Source organism: Sturnira hondurensis, unplaced genomic scaffold (genome assembly GCF_014824575.4).
Source record: "Sturnira hondurensis isolate 20B ecotype Veracruz unplaced genomic scaffold, ASM1482457v3 Scaffold0024152, whole genome shotgun sequence".
Taxonomy (NCBI): domain Eukaryota; kingdom Metazoa; phylum Chordata; class Mammalia; order Chiroptera; family Phyllostomidae; genus Sturnira; species Sturnira hondurensis.
The window spans coordinates 8,658,481-8,677,874 of record NW_028096783.1 but is presented as its reverse complement, the minus strand read 5'-3'; the positions used below and the strand labels follow the sequence as shown (position 1 = coordinate 8,677,874).

General features: G+C 53.2%; 2 protein-coding genes across 5 annotated transcripts in view; one reads left to right on the top strand and one right to left on the bottom strand.

Annotated features, from left to right (window-relative positions):
• Window positions 1-471: 471 nt before the first annotated feature.
• VSIG10L2 (V-set and immunoglobulin domain containing 10 like 2) lies at window positions 472-9,137 on the top strand. The gene is given in 12 exon segments (XM_037038248.1): window positions 472-579; window positions 1,084-1,408; window positions 1,662-1,937; window positions 3,415-3,690; window positions 4,238-4,486; window positions 5,131-5,391; window positions 6,640-6,930; window positions 7,343-7,639; window positions 8,231-8,353; window positions 8,607-8,631; window positions 8,744-8,796; window positions 8,943-9,137. Coding segments are annotated over 12 exon segments (2,382 nt in total). The 3' UTR covers window positions 9,041-9,137.
• A 2,041-nt stretch (window positions 9,138-11,178) lies between these two features.
• CDON (cell adhesion associated, oncogene regulated) overlaps window positions 11,179-19,394 on the bottom strand; it is a 92,330-nt gene continuing 84,114 nt past the window's right edge. For all 4 annotated transcript variants that reach the window (XM_037038294.1, XM_037038297.1, XM_037038295.1 and 1 more), the window contains 2 exons: window positions 14,483-14,757; window positions 11,179-13,922 (listed from right to left, as the gene is read on the bottom strand). In XM_037038294.1, the coding sequence (XP_036894189.1) occupies window positions 13,759-13,922; window positions 14,483-14,757 (439 nt within the window). In that variant the 3' untranslated portion in view covers window positions 11,179-13,758. The remainder of the gene's footprint in view (window positions 13,923-14,482; window positions 14,758-19,394) is intronic.

Genomic DNA, 19,394 nt, shown 5'->3' with positions numbered 1-19,394 from the left:
CCACAGCTCCAGCTGCTTGTCCGAACAAACCGGGAAGACACAGCGGGCGCGGGGCCCTTCACAGGCCTGTCTGAGCCTCAGGGACCTTGTGGCCTGCGGGCTGCCCGCTGGGGTCCAGCATGGGGCGTGCATTGGACTCCGTGAGATGGGGGCCTTTTTCAACTCTGTCTCAGTAACATGTCATGAAATAAAAATGCAGGGAGCTGGGGGCCTCCCCCAGGTGCGCCCCAGCCGGGTCCTGCCTTCCTCAACTCTGCATTATGGATGGAGTGAATCATCTGGTAAATAATTCACTCATAATCAGGGCAGCGCAGGTAACAGGAGAGCAGGGTCAAAGGTGTTGGAAGGGTTGAGGTGGGCAACCTGAGCCGGAACCCCATCCTTCTAAGGCTGGGCTTTGCTCTGGGGAGATCGAGCCCGAGAGCCAGGCAGGTTCCATCTCGGACTCGAGGCCACCCAGGGGGTGGGGCCATGGTGAGCCCACGGGCCCTGGGTAGCCCACCCAGACTGCTGCTGCTGCTGTCCTTCTGCCTTCTGTATTTGGGGGCCTCCGGTGAGTGATACTCAACCCCTACCGCTGCCATGTAGCTCTTTCCCACTCATATTCCATTATCTCTTTCCTGTCTTCCTTTGGCACGCACATAGCCATTCAGTGAAGGCCGTGAACTTCAATGATCTGCTAGAAGTTAGCCAGCACACACTGAACAACCGCGACTTGCCAGGGTGGGGAGGCAGGGCCCGCACACAGCCCTCCGCATTACCGTAAACCTGGGGGTTGTCCCGAGCATGGACGTGATGCGGTCAGACCTGGTTCCATCGAGTTCCCTCCATGCCAGGTGGGCTTCATGCATCAGCAGCTGCTGGCATTGGAAGGAATCAGTTTCTGGGTTCTTGCCCTTCTCAATTCATTGAACATCCAAATTTTGCCTTTGGTCCCTCCTTCCACCCGTCCTTTCTTCTCTGTCTTACCAAACCTTGCCCTGTAGGCCCCAACTGCAGAACAGAACCTGAGGTTTTGGGAAAGGGGGGATAGAGAACCCAGGGCAGCTCAGGTGCCCTGTGCTGTCTCTGTCCCCAGGGCAGCCTGATGAGGAGGTGACGTCCATCCAGGGAGTGAGGGGTGGCTCTGTGGAGCTGACCTGTGGCTCCCCAGCTGCCCCCTTGGCGGTCTTCTGGAGCTTCACCCCCCTGGGATCGCTGATCCCCCGGCCTGTGGCCGTCACCAATGGAGCAGAGGTTAAGGTGGAGGCCGGGGCCTTGGTTCTGGGGACCGTGAGCCTGCGAAACAGCAACCTGGTGCTGGGGGAGCTGCGGGAGGAGGCCCGAGGCCACTTCCTGTGCCAGGCCCTGCAGGCGGCAGGCGGCCAACTGCACGCCGCCTACTCCCACTTCAGTCTGGCGGTGCTCGGTGAGCGGTCCAGCTCAGGACCCTGGCTTGAGCTGCCTTGCTTGCTGCGGTGCATCCCTTTGCATGTGCTTCCAGCTGTATTCTTCAGGGCTCCGGTTCTGCAAGGCCTGCCCCGAGGGGAGGGGGAGGCCTGGGGTGTTCAGGAACCCAGCGGGCAGGCCAGCCCCCAACTGTCAGGGGCCACGCCAGTGGATGCAGCGGGGCCCTGCCTGAACCTGCAATAACCAACACAGCCTCTTCCTTCTCTGGCCAGTGCCCGTATCGAAGCCTCAGGTAAGGCTGAGTGAGCCGTCCCCTGTGGAGGGGGCATCCGTGGCGGCCATGTGCGCAGTGCAGGAGGGCACGGAGCCCGTGATCTTTGCCTGGAAGCATCAGGCGCCCCGAAGCCCTGGGGAGGTCCTGCTGGGGGTCACGGAGCAGCTGCTACAGCTGGACCCAGTCAATCGGACGCACTTGGGCTGGTACATGTGCAGTGCCCGCAACGCAGTCAACCAGATGAGCAGTGACGAAACCTTCTTGGATGTCATCTGTGAGTCAGATTGGGGGTAAGGGGAGGTCTCCAGGGCTGGCACCACCCCCGGCCCACACTTGGCCCCCTGGCACACCTAAGACCCTCCAGGAGGGTCCCAGCCTGGGGCCCTGTGCCCACCAGGCCAGATGCGGCTCCAGTACAAGGGGTTTTAACCTGGTCGAAATCTCGGGCCCCTCTTCCCAGGAAAATGTGCATAGATGCCTGTCACAATTTACCCACAGGTCTTTGGGTTAGTCCTGAAGGACTCTCAGGGACCACCCGCACCTAGGAAAACAGGGAGCAGGCCTGTGGGAAGAGAGGGCCGCAAGTTGGTCCCAAGAGGGACTTCTGAGAGCAACAGAGGGTTATTTTCAGAACATGCAAAGAAACCCCAGACGGCCAGTGAGGAGGAAGCACAGGCCACACAGGAGTGGACAAAAGGCCAGAGCAGTTGTTTCCGTAAAAGGAGAACAGAGGATGCCGGTGAACTTCTGGACGAGATCAGAAGCTGTGTGAAGGGTGAAGACCAGCGTGGTCTAGAGCAGCCCTGGGTGGGACGGCAGCCCCTTGTGGGGCTTCGAGGGGCTGAGCCCGGTGGAGACATGCTCAGGGTGACTGACGTTCACACTGGACTTTGAGGCAGCAGTCTGAGGAAAGATTACAAAATAGCTCATCAGTAGTTTTTATATTGCTTGTAAGCTGAAAGGATAATATGTTGAATATATTTGGTTAAGTAAAAATTAGAAAGTTATTAAGACCCATTGACGGGTTGTGCTTGGTTGAGCAGGGTATTTTTTCTTTCGGGGATCTGGCTACTGGACTTTTCAACCACCCGTGGTTCGCCTGTATTTGTGGGGCAGGGGGGCCAGAGGAGTCAGGGAGCAGGGACTGACCGTGTCCTGTCGGCCTCGGAGGTGGCCAGTGGGCACTGTAAATCCAGGCGGTGGAGGAGACGGATGAGCAGTTCTCAGAAAAATGTGGGAGCAGAACGGAGGCAGGCAAAACAATTTGGTGCTCTCCAGGGGTCAGGGGGGAAGAGGACACGAGAGTGGGGAGGCGGGGACCCTGAGAAAGTGGACGGGGCTGGCTGCGGGGATTGCCCTGGGGGCATCGTCCCACCCTGCTCTCTCCCCTCTCCAGTTGAGAGGGACCAACCGAACCAAGAAAGCCCCCCATGCTAGGCAGTGGGAAAGGGCTGAGCGCCCCACTCCCCCTTCTCCTGGCCAACTCTGCCTGTGCTCCTGCCTCAGCCCAGTGCACTGGTCCCCCGGGGAAGCCTCGCAGTTCCCCTCTGGACTCCCACAGCCTGGGGGCTCACCTCCCAGGCCCTGATCTCCTGGACTCTGGGTTCCTTAGGGGCTTCACAGAGTGGCTGCCACAGCTGGTGACTAGTTCGCAGCTGCCTAGTGGAGAGCAAATTCAGTGATCATTACATGAGCGAGTAAAGGAACGAGGACTGGCCAGGGAGGCGTGACGAGCCTTCCTTGCCCTCCAGATGGTCCAGATGCCCCTGTGATCACCGTGGAGCCACCGGGCTTCACGGACGAGGGCTTCTGGGCGGGCGAGAAGGAGGAAGTAACTCTGAGCTGCCTGGCTGCGTCCAATCCGCCCAGTGGCTACGTGTGGCTGCGTGAGCATGCCCAGGTCCACGCTGGGTCCACCTACACCATCGTCAGCGCCAGCCGTGCCCACACCGGCCTGTACACCTGCCTGGCCCACAACAGCCGCTTGGACACCCGCACGCAGGCTGCCATCCGGCTGACCATCTACTGTGAGTGTGGGGGGAGGGGCCTCCCTCGGGAGCCTCTGCTTGTCAGAGCCACCGATGCCCCGTGGGAACCTGGTGGGAGTTGGGGGGAGGCAGGGCTGGGGGACCAAATGGAGATGCAGAGCAGGGGGAGAGGCTGAAAAACTAGGGAAGGGGCAGGCAGAGGGGCAGCCCCCGATCCCATACAGTCAGCCCCCTTCGAAGTGATCACCCCCACGGTCCCCGGACTGAGCTGAGGCACAGAGACCGGTAGAGTTTGAGGACAGTGAGGCAAAGTGCCCAGGGCAAGGGCGAGAATGGGGCACAGGACACTTCCCTGCTGGGGGCTTCCGTGGGAGCCTCTGGGGTTGCCCAGTGATTCTGCCCTCCTGCCCAACCCCCCAAACACTGCCCCTGCCCTGAGAACTAACTTCACCTTCTGCTCACCAGCCCCTCAGAGGCATCAGTCTCTCCCTGCTCCCCCACCTCTCCCGATGCCCCTACGTTGGCCCCTCTGGGTCACTGGCCTTGCAGCCTGGGCCAGCCCCATCCGAACCCCCTTCTTCCCCAGACCCCCCTGAGGGGCAGCCCTCCTGTACAGCGCTCCCCACCTCTGGGGCTGTGACTTTGGTCTGCGCCTGGCCTGGGGGGCTTCCGACTGCCCAGCTGCAGTGGGAAGGGCCCCAGGGGACTGGCCCAACCGCCCTTGGCAATGTCACCTGGAGGCACGCAGCGGCCCAGCTGCGGAACGGCAGCACCTTCACCTGCACTGGCCAGCACCCCGCCCGGGCACCACTCGCCCTCTGCAGGATCACACTCTGTGAGTGGACACAGCAGCACTTGGACATTCCAGGCCCAGGAGTGGGTAGGGTCAGGGGAGAGGAGGGAGGGGCCCTGGGGTCTCGGGGGAGCTCCAGGCCCCGCACTCCGGGACCTGCCATGTGACGAGGAGGTGGCAGCGCTCCGCTCAGGCCTGCCTCTCAGTGTCTGTCCACCAGCCCAGGTCTCCGTCTGCATGGTGGACCGTCCTCCTCATTCAGGCTTGGAGCCTGGGGACCCTCCTAACTGTCCCCCAGCCTCTAGGGTCCACAGGCTCTCGGCCCCTGCTGCTCTGCTTCTATTGTTCCCTGCGTGCTGGCCTAGGGCTGGGCCCGCACCTTACTCTCCACCTTGAAAACTCCTGTCTACAGGACCAAGTTCAAATGTCATCCTGTGTTCCAAGTTCGTCCTTCACTCTGCAGCCCCAGAGGGCTGTCTTTCTACCTGTAGTCCGGCACTCATCACACTGTGTTGTAACCATTAGCTCAGCGTTTGCTTCATTCTTTCTCTGGCACATGGCCAGCCTTCCGTAGGTGATGATTGAGAAAGTCCATGAGCTGACGGAGTAAATGCAGGAACGTGTGAGTGAGGCAGTAAGTGAAGGACGGAGGGACGGGGTGAGCTGCTGCCTTGTTCCCTATTCAGGGGAGCCCCTCCAGAGCCTTGCTTGCTGGACCACGGCCACAGCAGGGGACCAGTTCATCATGCTGAGCTGTGAGTGGGCTGGCGGCGAGCCCCCGGCCCTGCTGAGCTGGCTGGACGAACAGCGGCAGCCCCTGGGCAGCAACGGCTCCTCGCGGGCCATCCACCCCCTGAGGGCCCGGGAAGATCTGGCTGGCAGAGAGTTCATCTGCCAGGGCTCTCACCCACTCAGGGTCCCGGGCCCCCGCTGCCGGCTCCAGCTGGGTGAGTGGGGGCTAGTGGCTGCGTTGTGGGGCCGGGGTGGGAGGAGCAGCCCTTCAGAACCAGGATGAGGGGCTCTGGGGGGCGACCGGAATGCAAAGTGAGTCAAGAGACTGAGTCACCTCACCTCCCAGGGCCTCGAGTGTTTCTGATCCATAAAATCAGGAGGTTTAGTCTAGGTCTGCGTTGTCCAATGAAAATATAATGTAAGCCATGTGTTTAATTTTAAGTTTTCTTGTAGCCACATTTTAAAAAGCAAAAAGAAATAAGCAAAACACTTTCTTCAACTCAATGTATCCAGTATATGACCATTTCAAGGTGTAATAGAAAATTAGTAATGAGATACATTACATTGTTTTTTTCTTTCCCCATTGCCTTCAAAATCTGGTGTATTCACAAGGCACAGCCCATCTCCGGGCAGACAGGCCACATTTCAAGTGCTTAGTAGTCACAAGTGGCTGGGCAGGGCCCATCTAGCCAAAGAGGGTCTCTGACTGTCGGCCTCGTTTGCATCAATTTGCATGAGAAGGGCCTGATTATCTTCTTGACTTGAATTAATGCTCCAGGTGTCCGAGGCCTTTACCTCTCTCACTCCCTCTAGTCGTCTTTGGTCAGGTTTCTTCCAGCTGGTCCCACCTACTGTTGAGTCAAGGAAAAGAATTAAACGTGGAGGGAAAAAGGGGGGACGACCTAGCAGACGAGCCCTTGCGGGGGACGCTTCTCCAGCCCTGGTGACCAGCCTGTGCCCAGGGGCTCTGAGGAACTGCTCAGCCCAAAATGTTTTCCTCCCTTCTTAGTCTCAGGGCTGGACATTCCCTTAGAAGATCCCTGATGCCTGCAAGGGGGTCTTCAGGAGTCAGCCATAAACACCGGGCCCCGGTTGCGGGCCCAGCCCTGTGCCAGGCGAGAGGTGGTGGCTGCTGGGGGCAAGGAGGTGCTGTGCCAGGTGCTGAGGGGGAGGCGGTTAATGCCCAGGTGAATGCGGCAGGGCCCCGCTTGCAGGAGCCGAGCAGGGACCCCTCTGCCCGGCTTGCAGGGAAGAACACTGCTGTCAGCACTGTGCTTGGGGCAGACTGGGACAGGAACAGGGCAGGGAATGGAAGCCCGAGCGAGGGCAGGCTGGCCTAAGACAAGCTTCACTGCCCACTCCACAGCCCAGGGGTCCTCTCTCCACTCCTCACTCACCCCCAGGCCTTCCTGCTAGCCCAGATGCAGGGGCATCTCTCAGCCTCCTTCTCTCTGTCCCCTCAGAAGCCCCCCAGCTGGCAGTAGCTAAGCCCCAGGTGTCAGTCCTGGAGGGGGAAGAGGCCTGGCTGAGATGTACCCTCCAGGGGGGCACACCGCCTGCCCGCCTCCTCTGGCTGGGGCCCCAGGGAGAGCCACTGGAACAGGGCACCTCTGGATTCACGCTGCACCCGGAGGACGCCCAGCTCCACCTTAGCATCCGAGGCGCCAACCCAGGGCGACACAGGGGCACCTACCAGTGTGTGGCCCACAACGCCCTGGGCAGCTGCCGCCGCAGCACCCTGTTGGAGGTCCTGAGTGAGTGGGGGCGGTGTGTGTCTGTGTGGCAGCGGGGATGGGGACCCTCCGGCCCACAGGGCCCTGTAGGTGGAAAGCGCTGGGATCCCTACTACAGGATTTGGACCCGGAGCCCCCTCGAGCACAGGAGCCTGGCTGGGTGGTGCAAGGCGAAGCTCACACACTCTGGAGCATGGGCAGACAGAGCTCTGTCTCCTTGTGCTCAGTGTGGAGATGGGGAAACTGAGGCCTAGAAATGGAAGTCCAGGGTCACACAGACCCAAACCACGCAGAACTGATCCAGTCTGCACATCCCAGCTTAGGGCCTCTCCCAGCTCTCAACAAAGCTGCACAAATGTGGGCGCCCAAGCACCTCTGCACCCATGCCTGGCTGTGGGGGTGTGTGTGGCAGCACGGGTTCCCCTCCCCCCAGGGTACCCAGCTCCCCCCAACGTCACCATCAGCCGCCTGACCTATGAGCGGCACCGCAGGGAGGTGCAGCTGCAGTGGGCAACGGAGGGCCCTGGGAACCTGACCGGCTTCCTGGTCCAGTGGAGGTCCAGTGCTGCAGGCCTGGGTGCCGGAGCCTGGGAGACAGCAGCTGGCGACATCGGGCCTGAGAGCAGAACCTGGCGGCTGGGGGGCTTGGACCCAGGGGTGCTGTACGCCTTCCGCATGCTGGCGCTGAACCACCACACAGCTGGGCACCCCTCTGAGGTGAAGATACCAGGTGCCAGGGCGAGCGCCACAGCGAGGCTCAGCTTTCCCCGACAAAACCAACCCCTGGCTCCTCTTCCTCCATCCCTGCCTCTGTCCTCTCCTCCACCTTCTCCCCAGGAGCCCTCTCCACCGCCATCACCCACCCCTCCCCGGGAGGCCCTAGGCTGGGGGTGGCAGCCATAGTTCAGCTTGAGTCAGAAGAGGGAGGGGAGATTGAAGGACGGGACCCAACTCTGTGCCTCAGTCTCACCCTGGGGGCACACAGGTGGGCTCTCGGTTCCTGCTGCTTACTCTCCGTCCTGGAAACGCCCTCATTTTATGGTTCCCTTCCCTTCAGTCCCACTGCCTTCTGTGCCCAATTGAGACTTAGATGAGGATGCAAACCCCAGGAGCAGCAGGTGCACGGAGCACCTCCTCCCTGGGGAGAGACCTGGTCTCCAGAGGTCCTGGGTGCAGCCTTGCTCTTGATCTCCTGCCTCAGGGGGTGGGGTGGGAACTAGGTGAGCAGGGCACCGCCTGCTCCGGAGCCTGTAAGCCACTGTTGCCAAGGGCAGCCGAGGCTCTAAACCTGCCCCGTGTGACCAGCGCTCTCCCCTCCTAGCGGACCCCCCGCTCAGCACCTACCCAGCCATGCTGGGAGCCGCGGGCACAGGGATGGTGGTGGCAACAGTGGCCTCTTTGCTGGTGTTCCAGTACGCTGCCCGGCACCCAGAGACTTGCCCCCGTGAGTGGGAAACTGCAGGGGGCAGTTGCGTGGCCCTAGAAGGTGGCCAGACCTGCACCTGTCCTGGGGAGAGGCGGGACCCCCTGGAAAGGAAGTCTGGGCTCTCCTGTATGTGACATGTCCTCATGCACGTTGTCGGCTGGGGCTGCCCCGGTCCCTGGTCCCAGCACAGAGCCTGTGGGGAAGGGGGGTTGCCCGCTGCGATTTTGGCTGCATTGCTGGAGTAACGCACCTTTTCCTTTCCTTTCCGCAGGCCTGGGCCAGTTGCTTGTTCCCATGTGAGTGCGGAACCCGCAGGGCTGGGGGCCAGGCCTCTCCTCTCACTGGGAAGGAGCAGTGGGGAAGTGTGGATGTCACTAACTTCATCCTCCCCCTTCAACCTGTCTTCAGGGAGCAAAGTCAGCCACCCAGGGGCTCAACGGAAGACCCAGAGGCACAGGCAGGCAAGCACCCTCTGTCCCCAAGGTCACTCCCGTGTAAGGGAAGCAGTCCTGACTTGCACACGTGATGCTAGGTCTCTGTCGTCCTCCAAGAACGACCTGGGACACCCCCGAGGCATCTGTCTCCTCTGCTCATGTCTGTTCTTCAGGCACAGACACGCCCTGCGCTACACCCGGTTTGGACCCTGCTCCAGAACCCTCGGACGCTCCAGTCAATGTCACCATCACCGTGACCGCCACGCCCTGAGGCCCTGAGGATGGTGCTCAGGGGCACAGGTGGGGGAGGAAAGAGCCCCTCTGTCACACTTGGTCTTCAAAGCCAGAGAGCTGAGGCACAGCCTCCTCTTCCCCACTTCCACACCCATGCGTGGCCCAGCCGCATGGCATCCAAGAGGCTTGGTTAAAAGCAGAACCCTGGTCCAGCCGGACAAAGACAGAGGCGGAAGGACAAGGAAGACACAGCTGGAGAGCAGCCCAGCCCACTGTGCGAACGCCCATGCGAGCGTCGGTGCTGGAAGAAGTGCCTGGTGGGCAGCTGGCTGCTTCCAGAGCAATTCCTCAATAAACCACCCTCGGCGCCCTCACGAGTACGGGGTTATTTTAGCGGCAGCTCCCACAGGGCAAAGCTAACCCAGGCTCAGGCAGGTCCCAGGTTTTCCTACCGGGAGGAAGCTGGGACATGGGTAGGAATGTATTACCTTCATTCAGCTTACTGAGATGTGACCCTCTAGTTCTTTCCTTTCATCTCAAATCGCTTCCCTAGGACACAAGCTTCTACCATGGGGCCCGTTTACGGGTGCAGAATCATCACCATGTCTGCAGGGGTCAAAGGGTTGCAGCCACTAGACCCCAGGAGTCTGCGGTACCCACCCAGGGCAGAGGTGCTGCAGATGCAGCTTCCTGCTTCTAGGCCTGGGGAGCTGGCTGAGAGGGGACCCTGGCTGTTCCAAAGTCTCAGCCTGCTGGCTGCCAGCATGACTCACTGGCTCCGAGTGTGTGTGCCTGCAATGTGGGGGAGACACAAACGAATGCTTGTTCCCCTGGCCAGGAGGGAAGATGGCTCCGTGGGGGGGAAATGGAACCTAGCAGAGTCCCGCCAGGAACGAGGAAAGTGGCGCCTGAGAGGAGGGAAAAGTGACGGAAGCTGGAGTTGCTGCTTGGGTTCTCGCAGACTTAGACTTTATTAGAAAAGGGGTTTGGGCCCCTTGGTGCTCTCAGGGCTGGGGCTCAGGCTTAGGGACACCTTATTTAAACACAGAAAATAAGATACCACAAGACCTCACCCCATGCAAAAGGCCCTGTGGCTTTATGGTCAAAGCAGCCCAGACACTTTTTAATTTTTTTTAGGACAATAAAACAAAGCTGCTCCTTGAGGGTCAAAATTTTACCCTGGAGATCACAGAGATGTTGCTCCAGGTGACAGTAAAACACAGCCCATGTGGCCCTAGCCAGGTGGCTCAGCCGTTCGGAGCATTGTCCTGTACACCAGAAGGTTGGGAGTTCAATTCCTGGCCAGGGAATTGAACAGGAGGCAGCTGATCGGTTTCCCTCTCACATTGACATCTCTCTCTCAAATCAATACACATGTCCTCGGGCGAGGATTAAACAAAAGCCGAGATGGGTGAGGAGAGACCGCTCCTTCCCACTTTCCTCATTGTCCTCTCCCACTCCCCTCTTCCTTCCAAAGAAATACTGAGTCCCCCTGAGGGGGGCGTCTGCCTGCTCTGACACAGCTCCATGGTGCAGGTGTTTTCCTCCCCCCAAAAACCCGTGCTAGACCCTGTTGCCTCAGGGCCTGGCTCTCCGCAGTCAGAACAGTGGGACTGACTCACTGGGCTGGTGGAGTGGGTTTCCAGGGGGTGGGCGGCGGGCGGAGGCTCCAGTTTCTGAGGGAGATCCACGCCCATCCCAGCCACCAGCCACACGCAGCTTTTCACCAACAGGGGGCGTCTGAGAGCCCGTCTTCGTGGCCGCTCTCCAGGACAGCGGCATTCTCTTTTACTATAAAACTGTACCCACCAAATAAAATACGTACAATGTCCAACACACTATTACAACTTTAAGGAAAACAAAACAGACTTTTCAATATGATACAAAAACATGCATCTCATCATCACTGCTTTGAAAGAGAACAACGCAGGTGAAACCCAATCACAGAGTGAACTTCAGGGCAGTGCAGTAGCTGGAAAGAGAGTTGGGGCGCCGGCCCCCGAATGGGGACGCACCTGTCCTCAGACTCATAGGACAGAAATGAAACTGGGAGAAATGTTCTGAAAAACCACTTCAAAAGGCTTAAAACACTGCAATCTAACCGCATGCCACTGGATGGTCACCCATCGCCAGACTACCAGTGTGTAAAGGGAAAAAGAAGATAGTGGAATGATCCAATAGAAATGGGGAAGTAAATGTGAAAACAGAATCACAGAGAACTCTAAGGCAAAAGGGAACATGAAGGGGCCTGTCCAACTAGAGTATCACTAAGCCAAGTGAAGATCAGGTTCGGGTGGGGGTCGGGGTGTAGGAGCTTCAAAGGGAGAGATGGAACTCCGAGAGGACGACGAGCGAGCAGAGACGCCCACGCGCCCAGGGGCCGCCTCCCTCGTCGCAGAGTTGGAGCGTCAGAGGAGTCTCGCAGCAGGGGCGGGCGGAGCGCGCAGAGCTGGCCTGGTCCCATTCAACGAGGGAACCACATGCTTTTGGAGGGCAGCATGGAAAAACGGAAGGAGCTCAGATTACGGCTCCCCATCTGCTGAGTTCCAATCCCGGCTCTGCAGCTCACTGTGAGACTTGCAGACTTCAACACCTACTCTGTGGGTTTGTTAGATAGCTGTGACAAGCTCTGAGCCCGCTGCCTGGGACACAGCAGTCACCGCACCCACATTAGTGCCATCTCCCCCAGGGCACCACGGCCCTCGACTCCCCAGTGAAGTGACATCAGGCAGGACTAGTTCCGATGACTGGGCAGGGCGTGGAAGTTCAGAACAACTCATGATTAGGGGGAACTCATAACTCCTAAACATGAAGGCAATTATACATATATTTATACTTATATTTATATTTATATATCTCAATATATAAAGGCATTTTTATAAATAAAATATAATAAAAGGGATAACACTTAAAACAGCGTTACTAACAATATAAATAAAGCAGTCCACAATGAGACTGCCCCAAAGGTAGAGTCGTTTTCTCTGCCTGGTGGACAGATCCCACGTTCAAACTCATCTTTACAAGCAGTTTAGGACCCAGGCTCACACCGACACACCTGTTTCCTGAATTAGAACAGTGGCGACCAGCGTTCATGCCCCGGTTTTCTAAGACTTGCTTCGTGACCGCATTGTGGTCATGTGATTGGCCAATCCGGGGCATGCTTTGTGTTCTGTGTCCTAAGACTACGTCCTTTGCTAGTCACAAATGTCAGGGATGCAGCCACCCCCACTCCAAAGCTAACTGAATCTACGCAGCATGAAGAAATCCTGCACAGCACAGGCACGGACACCTGGGACGGAGAACTTGACCCTATAACATCCCTAATCCCTGCCCATGAAACCGCGCTCACGGCATTCTACCGCAAGGAGTTCTTGCATAGCGACTCAGCTTCAACAGCACACTTTGCTAACAGTTCTAGCTATAAAATATATAAACGTATGTAAGGGAATACTGATGCACTTATATAGAAAGATGAGTAACATAGTATTCTAGTCTATTTCACTGTCATTTCTGGGAAACTGTAAAATTTTTTCATCTATGCTGAAACTGCTGACTCTGAAGAGAGTCATTTTCAGTTTCTCTCCCCAAAGGGACACACCGCCCAAAAAGGAGCAATGATCCATTAAAGCTGGGCTCGAGCTATTCAACACACAGTGTTTTTGTGTTTTGCGGTTTTTTGTTTTTTTTTTAGAATCCAAGAAGAAAAGTCTTCCAAAGGCAGCTGCAAATACCCTGTCACTCCGAGGCAGCGTAACTGTGACTGATGGGCTCTGCTAACCAAAGCTTTTGGTGCCTGTTTACAATGACAACCTTCTGCAAAAAAAGCCAGGGAATTTCAAACCGCACCGTCCTCACCCTCCAAATGAATCTTTTCTGCCGTCCCATCCCCACATTGGAAGCTGGGCAAGGACGGTTTTGCGGGGGCAGGGGGGCGCCATCAGCACAGGCCCGTGATAATGAGAGCACTTCTGCCAGGCTGGGCTTCCTGCAAACCCCCCCCCACCCTTCTCCAAATGTAAATCCTTCTCTTCAAGGCATCAGTTTAAAGTCTTATCTCATCCCTACTCTTGGGAAGGGTTAAAAAGGGGCCCAAGTGACCACTGCATAAACACGTACAATTTCAAAGCCATAGGACTGGACGGCATTCTTCTTCCCTCTGGCCTTGGTTACCTTCCTGGGACCACACTGCCCGGACCCCACCTCCCGCCTGCGCCCAGCTGATGCCTGGAGAACAGATGGAACCGGGGCCCCCGTGGACAGTGAGTCGACGGGTCTGCTGCACTTCTGTGGAAGGCCGGATAAAATTCCTAAGGCCTGCTGTTAGAAACGGCAGGCTACAACTGTTTCAGAACGTCCTCAGCAAGCCGGGAGCATGAGACAGAAAGGCAGCCCTCCATCCGAAAACTCCGAATGGCCTGCACAGCGCCCTCCTGGCTGGACCGGCCACAGGCTGGTCTGCCACTGAGGTTCTTGGAAGACACGCAATGCTCTTGGATGATGTAAAACTATGCACAACTATGCAAAAACTAGGTTGTTACCTACTGTTGGGGGGAAGGGAAAGGGAAGAACAATTTTAAGGCATAAATAATATAAAAGGGCACACATTTTAAGATACATTCATATGACATTACTACTACAAAAATAAATAATGACTTTTCTCTGATTTGAATTAACGTCCTTCACGCAGTCCACCCCCAGGCCCGGTCTGTGCAGTGACTGGCTTGAAGCGGGAAGTGACTTGTCCTGTGCTTGTCTTCAGGTTTCCTGCGGCTGTTGAAGGACCCCTGAAGGGCTGTCTAAAGGAACGCCAGGAGGAGACCGTGTTGTCTTTCCAGCACGGTCATCTATATCAGGTGGCAAAATAAGAGGATCCCAACTTAAAATGTTGGTCTCTGTTTCTGAATGGATGTAGCTGTCTCCTGCAAAACACAGAGATTTGGGAGCATTACAAAGTCATAAAGGCTGATTTTCACAAAGCAGTCAAAACACATGACTTCGAGCAATAAAGACGGGGGTAATGAGTAGAAGTAGAGCCCAGTGATGCTTACTCTGAATTTGAAGGAGACAAAGGTATAAAAGGTTTAGAAGGAGGTTGAGCTCTCATGAAGTTATACAACTCCTCTGAGGGTTAAGGCAAACCCACGAAAGGCCCCAAACTAACCACCTTGAAGAAACAGGGGTCCGTGACCACATGAGACATTCTTCAAGCAGGTCTATGGATGGTCTAGGCGCAAACTGAATCAGGGCCTATTTGGATTTATTTTCTGAAGTGTGATGGGATTAACAGCCTGAGATGAAGGAGGTGAAGAATAACAGCACTTCAAATTTACCTAGTCACTTTTGAGTGAAGTATCCACCCCCCGCCGGTCTCTCGAGAAATGTGTGCCCTGATCACAGAGCAAACCCATCTGCCCCTTGCTCTCATGTCAGCTAAGTGAAGACTGTCTAGAAACTGGGGTTTCACCACATTTCCCAGTACCTCTGTCGGACTCGGCTGCACCTGCTGTGGTGTCAGAGTCGACCCCACGCCTGCTGTCGGGACAGCAGGCACGGTGAGCGGGTCCTGGCACCGCTTCGTCCTTGCTGCTCTCCTCCGGTGACGGGCCACAGGCCGGGGCTGGTGAAGCTGGACGCACAGGTGTCGTCGTGTGACTGAGGGGCTTCATTTCCAAGCCATCCTGGGGACAAGGTGTGGCCAGAGGCACCACAGAAAGGGGGTTGCTGCTGAAAGTGCCGTTCGTTTTGGTGAAACACCTACAAAGTGCCGACCAAAAGAAACAGGTTTGTCAGAGGGGTCAATAACTAAAAGACTTACTTTGAACTATCACCTGGTATTTTGTATCACAGATTTTTAACAGCGTCAGGTGCTTAAAAATAAACGCTCCACTATGATCTGATATATCAAGAACTCCAACACTACGGTTAAAGTGGAATACGACAGGAAAATAAATCAAAAGGCAAACCGCCTAAGAATACCACCTTACATGACACCCTATGCCCTTATACGATGCCTTAGGCCACTGTCAAAAGTTGTCTCCTAGTTCGCAATCAGCTGGCTCCTGAGCACAGCACACAGAAGGAAAAGGCCATTAGACACTGGGAGAAATGCAGGAAAAAAACAGAACATGAAGCTAAGACACAGATGTCCACGTTCAGAGAAATGACCTTATAAAAACCAAGGAAAATAAACTACTTTGAGATCCGATACAAAGGTCCCTCTCACCCTTGGAAGAAACCAGGATTAGACATTTGAAATTTAGGTCTGGGTTCTTTCACAAATTTTTTATTTCAAGAATGAACTGCTGATACTAGTACTGAGCATTCACTTCAACTCTGCCATACTTTTATTTCTTGTCTTCACACAAGATACATGTTTTGTTTTTCTTCCCATTCTTCAGACAGCACAATTTCTACTGATCTTCCAGTTCACTGGCGCTTTCCTCTGCTGTCTCCAGTCTGGGGTCACACCCATCCAGTATATTTTCCATTCCAGTTATTGTAGTTTCCAGCTTCGGAATTTCCATTTGGTCCTTTTTCCCCCAGTTTTTATTTCTCAGCTGAAATTCCCCATATGTGAATTCACTGTGTGTTTATCTTCCTTCAAATCCTTGGACACATTTTTAAGAGCAGCTTTGAAGTCATGGTCTGCTAATTGTGACATCTGAGTTACCTCGGGGTCTGTTTCTACTGACTTTTTTTTCCCCTCAAGGAAGTATCTCATTTTTCCTGTTTCTTTAGGTGTAATATTTTTTACTGGATTTTTTGCCTTTAATTTTCTAGTTCCTCTGTTGGCCTTGAACTCCATCTTCTGACACCTTCTGCTTGGGTTTATGACCCGAGACTGAAAAATACACTCAGAAAAAAGCCGTAAATAACTGTCATCCATCATCTTTCAAGGTTAGGCTTATTCTGTTCCTGCCTGCTTTTGGCTACTATCCAGTACTTTGATATTGCCCAGACTCATCATTACTGCCTGTAGGTAACCAAGCTATTCCGCCATTAACAGAAACTGAAATTTCAGAAACATATTTTTTATTGGTAAGATTGGGAGTAAGGAAAAGTTTGGAGAAGTCATTGTATTTGGCTTTGAGCTGGGCATGCGGGGTAGGAAACACAGAGGTGAGCGGTAGTGAAGTGAGCTGCAGGGGACAGTGTCAGGGGATGACCATAACAACTCTTTGGATTTCCACCCTTTCACCATGGGGTGGTGTGACCCTGGGGCACAGGAGGATCTGTAAAAGGAAGTTAAGGTGACTATTACTAACAGCTCTGTTGGTGCAAGTTCCTGCAAATATCAAATGTGAAGCATGAAGAAAGATCTGAACCTGGAAGAGAGTGAGGTATCTGTCAGTTAAGTCATTAATTTAAAGAAGTCCAACTGTAATCACACAGAGAAATACACTCACTCCACATTTAGTGGAGTTCAGATACCAGTCATCTGGAATGAAAGCATTGGAGGTCAGGCATTCGTTTGTACGGAATAATTTGACTACATTATTATCTAACAGAAGTATATCTTAACCTTTAATAATAGAACAAAAATACTTGTATGTACCGGATTTAAATAAAACCTAAGTTTTCCATGCATGTCTTTTTAAAAGAACATTTTTAAAACATTTTATTTGTCTTTAGAGGGGAAGGGAAGGAGAGAGAGAGAGAAATATCAATGTACAGTTGCCTCTCGTGAGTCCCCTGCTGGGAACTGGCCTGCAACCCAGGCATGTGCTCTGACTGGGAATTGAACCGCAATCCTTTGGTTTGCAGGCCCATGCTCAATCCACTGAGCTACACCAGCCAGTGCTCCATACATGTCTTAAGCCCATAAAATAAAGGAAGCACTGGTATGGAAGGAAGTTTGTTGGAGGCAGATCCAGAGCCCTGGGCTAGATGCAGCATGATTCCAGGAGAGTACGGCATTCCATTTGTTTTTTGTCCCACCATTTCACTCAACTCTGAGCTTTAAATTCAGAGATCTGGGGTACTGGCAAGGCTGAGTACCAGTCTCCTGACAGCCATTTTTAAATGTCCACGTCACCCTTCTGACACTTTACCAACAGTCTCTTCCACTATCTCAATAACCAGAGAACCTCCAACCCCTCTGTATGCACTCCATGCATGGGAATCCACAGACTAAATATGGTACTCCTCCAAAATGTGGGCAGAGTCAGGGTGGGAGAAAACCTTTTTGAATTCAAACTACTGCTAAAGAGAATTTAAAGGATATTATCCATCTACCTAACAGCAACCTTACCTGGAAGAGGTCTTTATTCCACAAACTTTTGCTAAGTACCTTCTAAATGCTAGACACTGATCATATGATGGTGAACAGGTCAGAGGTCCAGGCCCCAGCCCAGCAGAGGAGATGGGGAGGTAAAGCAGCGGCCACAATATAACGCAGTGTGTGTTACAGGAGAAGCTAAGAAGGGCACTGGGCGCCCTCAGCATGAACTGCAGACGTGCAGCTTCCCACAGCACTGACTAGAGAGCAGGGCATATTCTTCTATTTCAGACTCAATTGTCTTAATCTAGGAAGTTACTCTAGCTAGCAATTATGGAATTAGAGAACAAGAAGGATTCTGATTTTTAAAAACCAGAAACCTCTCTCTGGTCAGGGGAATCTATATGGCTACTCTGATTTCCTGGAAGTAAAGCTTAAAAATTAAATTCCTAGCTTCTGTTTATGACTGATTAGTTTGTGTCAGAATAACTCTCCTACCAAAAACAACTAAAACAGAGAAATTTCATTTTAAATCTGTCGAACTCATCAAAGAGCTACCAAAACACTCGAGTGGCTGAGATTCCAGAGAGAAGAAAAATGTAACTCTGAGTTTTGGCACCATTTTCTTTCCTGAGGCATTTGCCCAATTCCACCCAGGAGAGATGAAAGCAGAAAGTGGTAGGAAAGAGGCTGAGCAACATTTTTGGCAGTTTTGTGGGGCTGGGAAGGGAGAAACTGGAATTCGGAGCCCCCAAGGAGAGAAGGCCCAGCACACACCCAGCACTTTTAACTGGGACCCTTACAGGGTTACAGCTGTAAAGGTAATGGTGAAACAAGGAAGACTGAACCGGCATTTAATCACCTCAATTCCCGACTGGACTATCTGCCCCTTACCTAACTGCCTGCCAAAAGCAAAAGTCAATTCTTTCTGTAGGAAGAAAACATCTTCCAGAGCCCGTATCGGTTTGTATACAATGTCCAGAATATAATAAAAATTACCAGACAGGAACAAGAGGAAAACCTAGTGATATAGTAATTGAGTTAGGAGAATCACACTAGAAAAGAACAGCATGAATATCCTCAAGAAAACAGATGGAAAGATAAAGAATTTTAACAGAGAACAAGAATCTGATAATAATAACTTTTAATTTCTGCACTAAAAACAGAATAACTGAAATTAAGAACTCGTTACATGGTGTTAAGAGCAAGGTGGGCACAATGGAAGAGAGGTTTAGCCAACAAACACGAAGCAGGACACTGCCACATACTATGAGGCTCAGAGTCGACAGGATGGAAAATGCATTTTAAAAGCTAAGAGACATATGAAACACAGTGAAAAGTTCACAAATATGTGTAACTAGAGTCTCCCTGAAGGAGGGAAAGGAGAATGGGACAGAACCACGCGGGGAGAGAAAAAGGCTGAGAATTTTATAAAAATGACAATAACTGAAGCCACAGATTCAAGAAGTTTGATGAACCCCAGAAAGAATAAATACAAAAAAATCACACTTTTGAATGTGAATAATTAATCCACTGGAAAGAAAATACAAAGTGAAAATCATTAACAACCAGCAGATGATTTGTGAACAGAAACAATGGAAGCAATAAAACAATGGAACAACATTCTTAAAGTATAAAAAGAAAGTAAATGCCAACCTAGAATTCCATAAACAGTAATAAATATCCTTCAAAAAGGAAGCTAAATTAAAGAGATTTTCAGACTGAAGCCTGGGAGAATTTGCCATCCTACGAACTGCGCTAGACGGAATACTAAAGAGAAGTCAAATTGAAGAAAAATGAATGGCAGACGGGAGAAAGCACAGAAAGAAGCTGCAACAAAAAGGTAATGCCAGGAATTCTGAATAAATGCTGAGCAGCAGTAAGTGTCATTGAGGGTCTCGAATATCTGTAGGTTAAAACATATGACAAAGACAACACAAAACAACGGAGAAGAAAATGGAGGTAACCTGTTCTAAAGTATGTTATTGTCTAGGAAGTCGTAAAAGCACTAATGTACACTGGACTCTAACTAAAGGCAGAACACCCAGCACTAAGTGCATAGTCAAAGGCATAAATGTTAAGTAAGCAATAAATGTCAGAACATCAGACATTTTTATAGCCTTTGTTATAAGCGAGTACATTTACTACTAGAGAGCAGCAATTAAGCTAATTA